General features: G+C 42.4%; 1 protein-coding gene across 1 annotated transcript in view; it reads left to right on the forward strand.

Moving 5' to 3' along the window:
- Positions 1–12,088, forward strand: part of LOC137519377 (collagen alpha-2(IX) chain-like) — a 132,182-nt gene that overhangs the window by 46,658 nt on the left and 73,436 nt on the right. Inside the window, exons 10-12 of the mRNA XM_068238333.1 lie at positions 3,611–3,664; positions 9,256–9,309; positions 9,909–9,962. Coding sequence (XP_068094434.1) covers positions 3,611–3,664; positions 9,256–9,309; positions 9,909–9,962 — 162 coding nt within the window. The remainder of the gene's footprint in view (positions 1–3,610; positions 3,665–9,255; positions 9,310–9,908; positions 9,963–12,088) is intronic.

Consider the following 12,088-nt stretch of genomic DNA (forward strand, 5'->3'; position numbering starts at 1 on the left):
TATATATGGTAAAATACATGAGTGTGCTTCGTCTCTGGTTCACTTTAAGCTCCGTCTTCTGTGGGCGCACACAACAGTTATATTTTGCCTGGGAGTGTATTATAGGACCTGAGACCTAATATAGATTATTCTTGATGTCGACAAAAAGCAGTAGCACAACAATTCCCAGCTGATAACATTTTCATATAAAATATATACTGTAGGAGGCAGCTCTAACTGTTAAGTAAGATCCACAAATCAAATGTTTGTTTATAACCAGATCCATTAATTTTTGTAGAGACAATCCTTGGTTCTGATTGTAGCTGTGGCAGGTCCATTACTGTGACCACTCATGCTGGACTTGAACTAAAGGAAAAGCAAATGAGCAGCAGTAGAAGCAGGGTGACAGGGGTATTGATAGCCACCTCCTAAGATGGAGTTCAACATGGACATTTTCATAGGGCAGGTCAGTCTCTAGGTGCACATGCAGCAGAATGGCTGGATAGCTTTGGCATGATGGCAAGATTTGCTGCTGGAGACCTGAAGGGCACACAATTACCAGATGTACACTTACCACTTGCTGGCATTTTAGTACAACAACAACAACAACAACAACAACAACCATGTCTGATTCATCATCTGTTACTGACTAATACATGTTCCAGGGTGTCAAGAACCTAGTCCTTGTCTCTTTTATGCAACCTTGCAAGATTTTAGGCCACAGCCTAAGTGGTGATCGCTGATGACCTCATTGCATGGCTAGGTGACTCCAAGAAGGGGAGCTTTAAAGTGCTATTCTGCTGAATGGTGTAACGGTGCATAAAATGACACAGAGGACTAGGTGAACCATATAACAAACACACTCTTTATAGAGCAGCAAAAATCTAAAATTCTGGTGTGGAAATTACTTTAGTTTTCAGTGTTTTCTCATTTTCAGTGGCTAGCAGATTTGGGTGTTACAGCATTAGCAGTGCTCAGAACATAGAACAATAGGCTGTATTTTTCCCTGACATTGGATAGTAGAGATGGCCTGAATGGTTTGCCAGCGAACGGTTCCCGGCGTACTTCCGGGCTTCGCAATCACAGAGAACCGCAAACTTTTCCGGAAGTTTGGTTCGCCCCCATAGTGCACCATTAAGGTCAACTTTAACCCTCTACATCACAGTCAGCAGGCACATTGTAGCCAATCAGGCTACACTCCCTCCTGGAGCCAATCCCCCCTTATAAAAGGCAGGCAGCGCCGGCCATTATACTCACTCCTGTGCCTGCAATAGTGAGAGAAGGGAAAGTTGCTGCAGACTCTCTCATAGGGAAAGATTAGTTAGGCTCTTGTAGGCTTCTTAGCTTGCTCCATGCTGATTCTTATTGCTAAAAAAAGCACCCCTCAACAGCTCTTTTAAGAGCTAATCTTGTTCTTGTGATCTATTTTTTTTTTTCTGTGTCCCACTGACACTTGTGTTGCATACACAGCCTTGATAGTTCATACTGTGTGTGTGCGCCACTGCCAGCCAGGCCCAGCACATTTAGTGACTTCTTGTGTGTGTGACAGGTGCACATTGTAATACCCATTACTGCATATACCTACCTACCTGTTGTTCACAGTGCACCCACCTACCTACGTGAGTGCACGCAGAGTCACTCTGCCTGTCCGGTATCTGTCTGTGTCAGGTGCACTTTGTAATACTCATCACTGCATATACCTACCTACCTGGGGTTCACAGTGCACCCACCTACCTATGCGAGTGCACGCAGAGTCACTCTGCCTGTCCGGTATCTGTCTGTGTGTGACAGGTGCATATTGTAATACTCGGGACATGCATGCCATGCCTGCTGCCTTCCTTGGATGTGTGTATTAGCCGTTCCTGCTTCTTTGCCCACAGCATTCCTGCTGCCTTCCTTGGATGTGTGGTGGTGGTAGCCTTTTCTTAGGCTCCCACTCCGGACCGGAATCGAACTAGGATTCCCCGGCAATTAGCCGTGGTCCCTCACAATGGCAGACTTGCCCTCCATAACAGATTCTCGTTACAGGCAGTGAACAGCCAGCAGAAAAAGTAATTTAAAAAAATAGATGTAAGCTTTAACTATGTTATAGAAAAAAACATGAAACGTTGATAAGGCAGTCAGACATTACCTGACATCACTGAGTGAGGAAGAGCAATCTGGCCATGGTGCGCACCAGTCCAGCACGGCCGTCACTACACAAACAGCTGTTTGCGGTGTGTTACACAGTGAGTTTGGTCTGTCAGTGTGAAGCAGTACTCTAATTACACTCCCTGATGGATGTATACACATGCAAGATGTTTTAAAGCACTTTAGGCCTCCAATTTAGCATTCAATGTGATTTCTACCCTTAAAACGCTGCTTTGCATTAAATCCAGATTTTCCCCCGGGACTTTTGGCATCTATCCTACTCCGCCATGCCCCCCTCCAGGTGTTAGACCCCTTGAAACCTCTTTTCCATCACTTTTGTGGCCAGCATAAATGTTTCTAGTTTTCAAAGTTCGCCTCCCCATTGAAGTCTATTGCGGTTCGCGGAAGTTCGCGCGAACCGATCTTTTAGCGGAAGTTCGTGAACCGAAAATCGGAGGTTCGGGCCATCTCTATTGGATAGTTTGTCCATTTAATTTCTTGTACACTATCACAGTGGAAGGTATTGGCACTAAGTAATAATCGTATCAGTGAGTAGTTGATCATCCACCAGTAAAATATCATCTACTGCTTTAGTTTATCTTCATCTAGATTTAGGAAGTGCACTTTTCAAAGTACAATGGTTTAATTGTTGTATGAAGTGCACACTGAGCTTCCTTTATTCCATTGCTAATTTACCATTTCCCCCTCCTGCAGTGCTTTGCATTTTCTGTCTGCTCAGACTAGGCAGACAGCAGTATATGCTATATGCAATGTGACAATGTGTACATGTACACTGTTTTACCATATGAACATTAGTCAATAAGATTGTTCCATGAATTGATCTCTTTCTAAAGCCTGATGCACACATTTAATTTTGATTGGCCATTGACCGGCCAATTTTACCACCTCCATGTAGGAGGGCCAACAGATTTTGAGTACTATGAACAGCTGTGCAGGTAAGCTCTCATACTACATGAAAGTGATAAAATTGACCAACGATTGGCCAATCAAAATTGGATGTGTGTACCAGGGTTAACAAGCACCTTCACTAGAAGTAGAGCTGTCAGAAGCAGCTTGATCCAGGACATTGCACAGTAAGGGCTGGTACACACTGCAAGAGCTATTGGTGATTTGTATAAAATCACATCTCTCCAGTGAGAACACACACATAGGATTACATAAGCAAGAGCTTTTAAAATCACAAGCGGTTAGAAAAAGCTCTTGCAGTGCGATCCAGCCCTAACAGTCATTCTGGTATGTACAGTATATGCAGTTCACAAGTCAGACATTAACGCGTTTCATGTTTTTCCCATCTTAATCCAAACCATTGGAATGTTAAGAAAGACAAAATACAAGTTCCTATCCAATAAGGGCACATTGATATGTTGCATCCTTGATATTAAATGCTACTTATCATTTTATTATTCAGTTTCGGTTCTCAAAGCCATTGTGAAATTATCTAATTCAATGCTACAGGCTTAACCCTATCTTTTTTTTATAGGGCACCAAAGGCTCAAGAGGAGCACCTGGTAGAGGAGGAGACACAGGGCCCAGGGTATGTATTTGAAGTGTGTTGTGTGCATTTTTTTTTTCAGTTGTTTATAGTTAAAGCAAACCTGAATCAAAAATGAGATATTAAACAAAGCAGTTGTTTCAATGGAAGTAATCCTGTGTAGAACTTTAATAAATACCTATATTCTTATTTTGGCTGTTAAAGTGAACCAAGCACCATTTTTAGCACCCAGGACATCTCAATAGCACATGAAAAATGCATACCAACACTATGGGTTTGATTCACAAAAGAGTGCTAACTGTTAGTACGGCCGTTTTCGCGTGAATTTTCGCATTGCGCACGATCGTGAATTTTCACGCAAAACGATAACGTTTTCGCGCGCAAACGCGAATTTTACCGCAAAATCGATATCGGTTTCGCACGAAAATTCATGTTTGCGCGCGAAAACGTTATCGTTTTGCACGAAAACGCCCGTGCTAACAGTTAGCACTCTTTTGTGAATCAAGCCCCATGTCTCATTATTAAAATAAACATCCATATTACCTTTTATTTAACAATCAAAGTAGTTTTATTAGCCTACTACAGCAGGCCAGTCCGTCCCCGGCTGAAGAGATTTCAGGAAGCTAATTGTTTTATTGTAGTCATCATTACCAAGAAGTAAACAATACCTTTTCATCAACAGATGGGGGTGGGTAATTAGGACAGTTTCTTCAAAGAGATTGTGTGTGTCAATGTGTCAAGATAGCATCTCTGACTTGTATAAATAAGGACTGTGAGAAGGGGAGGGGGAACATGGCAGCTTCTATGCCAGGAGAAATTCCAGTGAAAGAAATTGTGCTTAGGTCCCTTTAAAGTGAGTGTAAAGCCTATGGACAGGGAAGGCTCTGGATCCTGTTGTGTGTACTTGACCAATTGGTCGAATACACATCTGTGAGCCCTTGGGAAGTACTTGTGTCCCCACGCATGCACAGTATAGAGCTGTCCGTGCTTGCAAGCACTCGGGGACACGAGATTTTCCGAAGCTGATTTTCCGAGGCAGCAAATTAAATGCTGGTGATGATACTGGAACGAGGAGTACAAGAGAGGACAGGGAAGGCTCTTTAGGATCCAGAGTCCCTGTATGTAAGTAACTTTTTTTTTTTTTTGGGGGGGGGGGAATACACTCAGGTTACAAATCTAAGTTTGGAGATTAAACTGTCTCACTCGCTGCTGTTTGTGTGAATTAATCTCCTAGACAAAGTGATTGATGATGACCTGTTTAAACATTCACATTTTTAATTAATTTTGTAGCACGAAAGCCACAGCCAGGAAGACCAGATTATACATCATGGGCATTCTTAAAAAACAAATCCCCAGTGCCAGCTTCAGAGTATGTTCTAAGTTCCAAGTTTACTGCCCTAGTTGTAAATACAACCAAGCCAATACACATTCTCATACTGCTCAGAGCCTTTGGAGTGTTAGCACCAGTCTGTATTGACCCAAAACTGACCTACAAAGGGCAACAGAGTTCTTCAGAGCTATGACTCCTAGTCTGCCTCGCAGTGACTAGCTGGTTAGAAAGAAACAGAGAATTGAGTACTCCATATTGATGAATTATGGAGAACCAAAATACCCAGGATAGTGGTTTGGGAAAGTCTGAAACCACAAGGCTGTAAAAAAGTATTTGCTCATTCTTGATTTCTTTCTTTCTTCCTCTTTTTTTTTTTTTTTTTTTGCATGTTGGTCACTCTTAAATGTTTCTGTTCTTCAAACAAATTTAAATATTAGACAAAGATATCCCAAGTAATTACAAACATAAACCACACAAGTTTCTAAGTGATAATTTTATTTATTAAAAAAAAAAATATCCAAAACTTAATGGCCATATGTAACAAACCAATGGCCTCCCCTGTTAAACCATGTATTAACTGTGGTTAATACATTTTTTTTTTTTGGGGGGGGGGAGATGAGTTCAGTTTCACTTTCCACATCCAGGCTTTATTATTGGCAAAGCTGTTGAATCAAGGGATCACTTAAAGGACACCTGAAGTGAGCAAAATATGGAGGCTGCCATTTTTATTTCATTTTAAACAATACCAGTTGCCTGGGAATCCTGATGATCTTTCTTGTTTCTGTAGTGTGTGTCACTGTCACACACCTGAAACAAGCATGCTGCAAATCCAGTCAAGTTTCAGTCAAACATTTCAACATGCTTTTTCAGGGTCTATTTCCCAAAGTATTAGAGGCAGAGGATCAGCAGCACTGCCATGAAATGTGTATTGTTAAAAAGGAAGTAAATATGGCAGCCTCCATATCCCTCCCACCTCAGGTGTGATTTATATATTCTGAACCTGTCAAAGAAAATGAAATAGGCCAAAAAAATTACCTCAAGAGTGCAGTGATGACTCATCCAAGACGTCACAGAAGAACCTAAAACAACATCTAAAGAATTGCAGGCCTCACTTGTCTCACTTAAGGTCAGTGTTCATGACTTGACCATAAGAAATAGACTGGGGAAAAAGGCATGCATGGCAGAATTCCAAGGCGAACACCACTGCTGACCTAAAAGGACATAAAGGCTAGTTTGACTGTTGCCAGAAACATTTTGAAAATCTTACAAATCGCTGGGAAAATATTTGTAGACTGATGAAACAAGAGTTGAACTTTTTGAAAGGTTTTTCATCCTGCGTCATCTGGTGTACAAGTAACACCGAAAAATGTCATGACCGCAATCAAACATGGTGGGAGTGGTGTGATAGTGTGGAGCTGCTTTGCTGCTTCATGGAACCAGGGATTGCTGCTTCATGGAACCAGGACCAGGGATTATCCTGGAGAATAATGTTCAGCCATGAGTTTGTGACCTCAAGCTAAAGTGCACTTTGGTTCTGCAGCAGGACAATGATTCAAAACACAGCAGCATGTCAACCTCTGCAAGGTTTAAAAAATGAAAATAAAAATAAAAATAGAGGCTTTAGAGTGGCATAGACAAACTCTGGACTTAAATCCAACTGAGGTGCTGTGGCATGACCTTAAAAAGACCGTTCATACTTAAACGCCTTTCAATATGGCTGAATTACAACAATGCTGCAAAGAAGGGTGAGGTGAAATTCCACCACAGCAATGTGAAAGACTCATTGCCAATTATTGTGCATGAAAAATTAGTATGACAGCACAAGCATAAGCCAGAATGCTTCACCGTGTTGCATCAGCTCAAACCCTTTTGTGACTGGATAGAAGACTGGGACCCTCCCTGCTTTCTTGACACCTAAAGAAGGCCTGTCAAACCTCTGACACTTACTTCTGATTCTGTCACCTACTTGCTAACAGTTGATATTGGAGTTACCTTCACAGAGGACAAATAGACTTTTTAAGAACAAACACAAAATACTGACCCATCATACTTTTTACTTTAAGGTAATTATTTAAAAAACATTTAGCCATTTCTCCCAGCTCTAAAGTGCTTTTTCTTTAATGTTAGCATAAAATCATATGTGTTTGCATCTCCCGAGTTATTCTGTCAGGAGTGCAGCAGTTCACGTCCGGTTCACATTAGCGGTCGCTGTCCGGAATCGCCGTGCCGGAGCCGAACCGCATGCGGAACGGACGGAACGGACGCACGGCATAGCAATGAAAGTCTATGCGTCCGTTCACATGCGTCCGTTTCGTCCGGAGCCGGATCGGATCCGGACTCCGGCATAAAATCCAACATGCGCTATTTTTTGGTCCGGCTCCTCCGGCAGACGTATCCGGAGCGGAGCCGGACTGTTGCATCCGGCCAATACAAAACAATGAGAACCGGAGAGCGCCCAACACACTAGCTATAAAAACCGGACGTTCTACCCCACTTCCTATGCTTTTTCTAGTGGCCATTTTGGATGGGGACCACATGGGCCCAGCGTTCACAGAGTGGAGCAGCAGGGATTTCATGCTTGGCAGCAACATGTCTGATGACATGTCTGATAACGAGGAGGTGAGGCCTTCTCCCCACATAGTAGTAGGTGAACAACAGGAAGGAGAGAATTCCCAGGTACAAGTAAAAAATGACTGGATCCATGGTCCCAACTGCAGTCTCTGTATCCACGGATGGTCTCCACACGTCCACCTGTCTCCAACAATGACCCCAGAGCTTCTGCTGACCTCCCAGACCCCAGGTATTTACAGGTTGTTATCTCTTTAAGAAACCGGATCCGGACCGCAACCGTGTTCATACCGCACGGAAAACGGATGCAAACGGACCGGATCCGGATAGGAACCGTACGGATTAGGTCCGGTCCGGATCCGGTGCGGTCCGGACATCCGTTCCGGTTTTTACAAAACTGCAAGTGTGAACGGGGCCTAAGTGTCAGTTTCTTTAAAAGGAGTGGCAGGTACAGCTATGTTGCTGATCTAATGTGCGGGTTGTGTTTTTCCACTAACTAAAACAACACGTGGTGACAGATACTGTACCTGATTATTTGTAAGCAAAGGTTAACAGTTTATTTAATATTGTCCAGTTCATCCTTTTTAGCTAGCTAATACGTGAGCCTTGTACACACATTTGAGGACTCCCTTGGTGATAGTTCGGGGGCTGAGATCTGTACAAACAGATCAGATCCCTCGCTGATGCATCAGGGCCACTGTACACACATTTGAATATTTCCAGAGGCTTCCCTGCACAGCCGCCTTTGCTGACAACCATGTGTTGTGTGTACAAAGCCTTAGACACATGCCCTGAACATTGGAAAATCTATGTGCATAGTCAGGCTAAGAGGGGCCTGGTGGCAGCTTCAGTGATAGGTTTTCATATTTAGAGCATTAAAGGACAACTGACATAAGAGGGACATGGATGCTGCCATATTTATTTCCTTTTAAACAATACCAGTTGATTGGCAGTCCTGCTGATCTTTTGTGCATCAACAGTGTCTGAATCACACACCTGAAACAAGCATACAGCAAATGCAACCCTAGAGAATACCTGCAGGCGGTACTTGTCACAGAGAATAAAGGGGCTACACATTGACAGCCTGAAAGACACAGTACAGTAACAAGCCCAGGAACACAGCAACAACATTACTAGTAGGTCTACCAGCTCTAGGATTAGACTAAATCTAGGCAGGTTAATTTTATTATGCTACATGCCAGATAGAGATTCAGAAATAATGATGTCGTGATGTCTGTCAACTTTTAGTAGCTATTTCTCTCTGCTCTAAAAAAGAAGAAGAAAATCTTAAAACAATGAATGAAAACACATGGAAAGATCTTCTACATATCTACGCTGAGTTTAATATGGCAAAAAAGTGGGGAATATGATAGGAGCATTTTGCTTTGAGGGTCTTGTAATCAGAAAGTTAGTCTCTGTAGAAAAAGTTGTAACTTGTGCATGCCCTGAGCCACATCATCTCTATGTGGAATCACTTTGATTCAGCCACTTCTTGTACTCTATTCTAGATAGATCATACAGCCTCAGAGTGTTTCTAATTTGAACACAGTTCAGGTATGAGAAGCTCTCACGTGGCTATAAGTAGAATGATCATGCATCCTCTGAGCCAATAGCCTTCTATTAATTACTGGCTAATTAGTAACTGTGTATGCAGAAGCTGAGATTAACTGCTAATAAAAGTTCCTAGAATTATCAAGAATGAATAACCAATGCGTTTTTTTTTAACTTCCCACAGGGTGACCCAGGTTCTGATGGTGACGAAGGTTCCACTGGCTTTACTGGAGACATCGTAAGTGTGCAATTGGACAAATGGAGGACACAGGGGGACACAAAGGGGCATAGAGGAAGACAGAGGCAGACACATGGGGGACACAGGAGGACACAGGGAGACACAAAAGGTACAATGGGGTATGAGGTACAAAGGGGGCTTAATCCACAAGATGCCACTTCACCATGGACGCAGCAGGTTTAGTATATCTTTGTTTTTACCCTGGTTTTTGTCCTTTAAACCTAGGTGTGTCTTGTGGTCAGGAGCGTCTTATAGTCCGAAAAATATGGTATTTCATTGATTAATAAAAATGTGATTTCTTTACAACACCTGCTTGTACCGATATTTATGGTACAATTTGTATTCATGTATTTTTTTCCCAAAATCAGATAAAAATGTGAACATGAAACTGTAAACACGATAAACGTTCACACTTTGTCAGTAGTTAAAAAGCAAATTCCACTTGCTCTAGTCTATAAAACCTAAAGGAGGAACACCTGAGGAGGAAAGAGACGTGGGCGTTTGGCTCTAAAAAGAAAAAGGATAGTTGGGAACTGTTTGTATGTTATCTTTTGGTGATTCTAAGTTGATGTTGACACTGCTTTTATGTTTTTTTTTAGGGATTCATTGGTATTCCTGGAGAAAAGGGTGTACAAGGCATACTAGGAAAGAAGGTAAAGAAAGTGTACAACATGTTTGTTAAAACTGTTAATAGAAAGTTTTGGCAAGTCAAAAGTGAAGAAAAATTGTTAGGTCACAGTCCATGGACACATATGTAAATAGATGTCATAGCTTCCATCTAGTAGGAATGTTGGAATCTGTCAGTGGTCTGTTGAAACCCATCTACAGTAAATTCAATCAGTTTCAGAGACTTTATCAATTAGAGAAGTACTTGGTCAAGGTGGTGCATTTTTAGTGACCTGAAATCTGAACAACATTGAGTGAAGCATGATGGTAGATTGACTACTAACTGGTTAATCACTTGGAAGATTTGGACCCATCAACCAATCAGTGTTTCATGTAGACTAACTTTTAGGATATGTACAGTAATATACAGGAATGTAAAGCTGTGCTGATATTGGGGAATATCAGAAACAAGTTACACTAAAATATCACATTTATGTAAAATATGTGATATTTAACTACCGTACTCTGCAAACATGTTTCTATTACAAGTTCATATCTCACTATGCAGCTATTCAGGTAACACAATAAAACATGTAAACACTCATTAGGCCCGATCCAAGTGAACTACGCGTTTGTCTGCCACCCACCAGTGTAATTCTAGTGCAATTTAAATGCAGCTGAATTGCAGCGGTTGTGACACCAAGTGTGTAAAGCGCTGACATGCAATGGTGTTACTGGGCAGCAGAGGAATGCAACATATCGAGTCTGAGCATGGCTGATGCCATGCTAAGATCTCACTTCATGGGGGGGCGCCTGTACTTTCCCGGGTGCTAACAAGTGCCCGGCTGGTGCAGGAGAGCAGCTGACAGGGGGTGACTTCATTGCTTGTCTGCTGCCTGTGTGGAAGAGCCCTAATTAAAATGCCCTTTAAGCCACCAGCAAGCTAGAAAATAGTCAAAATAATTTTGATAGTACTATTTCACCTACTTTTTGGTGCTTTTTCAGTTGCAAAGTACTGACAAGTTATTTTAAAGAAAGGGGAAATATTATCTCCTAGGAGAAAACTTTAGTAGAAAAAGTGAATTGTATCGGGTCCATTGCTGTTTAGAGACTCTCACATCTTACCACATCCCAAACAACCACTATCCTTGTTTACTGTATTCACACAAGGTCGGATGACTCCACTGATTCTTCCTTCCATGCCAAATTCTGACCTAGCACCATCTGCCTTTGCAGAAATTGGGATTCATCACAGAAGGCTATGTTTTTTTTATTTTCAGAATTCCAGTTTTGGGCCCACAGAAGCCTAAACTTTAGATTCTTGACTGACAACAGTGGGAAAATAACTGGTTCATGTTGTGTTTTCTGATATGCTTTTCTGTTCACCACAGTTGTAAAATGTGTTTATTGGAGTATTACAGTTGTTTGCTTTAAGCTCAAACCAGTCGGGCTACTTACCTCTGATCTCTCATATCGATAAGACATTTCTGCGCACAGAATTTCTGCTTACTGTATGTTTTTCATTTTTTTTTTTTTACCTCTTTAAATACTCTAGAACAGGCATGGGCAAACTTGGCCCTCCAGCTGTTCCGGAACTACAAGTCCCACAATGCATTTGCCTTTATGAGTCATGGCTGTGGCTGTCAGACTCCTGCAATGCATTGTGGGACTTGTAGTTCCTCAACAGCTGGAGGGCCAAGTTTGCCCATGCCTGCTCTAGAAACTGTTGTGCATAAGAATTTTCTGAAAGCAGCAGAAATACTCAACCCAGCTTACGTGACATAACCCATGGCATGATCAAAATCAATTAGATTACATTTACCCATTTTGATGTTTAACCATTTTGATACAGTGGCACTAGATTTGCATAATTTTACGCCTTGTACAGTTGCTACAATTGCCTGTTTGCATAATTACTTTAACCTCCCTGGCGGTAAGCCCGAGCTGAGCTCGGGCTATGCCGCGCAGGGGGAGATCTCAGCCCCTGGTGGGGCGATTTTTACAGTGTAAATTGCTGTGCGCGCAGCCAGCACTTTGCTAGCCGCGCGCACAGCTTGATCGCCGCCGCTCTGCGGCAATCGGCCGCACGCAGCGGCGAAAGAGGGCCCCCCCCCCCGCCAGAGCCCTGCACTGCCCGGACCAATGAGTTCCGGGCAGCGCTATGGGCTGGATC

Source organism: Hyperolius riggenbachi, chromosome 5 (genome assembly GCF_040937935.1).
Source record: "Hyperolius riggenbachi isolate aHypRig1 chromosome 5, aHypRig1.pri, whole genome shotgun sequence".
Lineage (NCBI taxonomy): Eukaryota > Metazoa > Chordata > Amphibia > Anura > Hyperoliidae > Hyperolius > Hyperolius riggenbachi.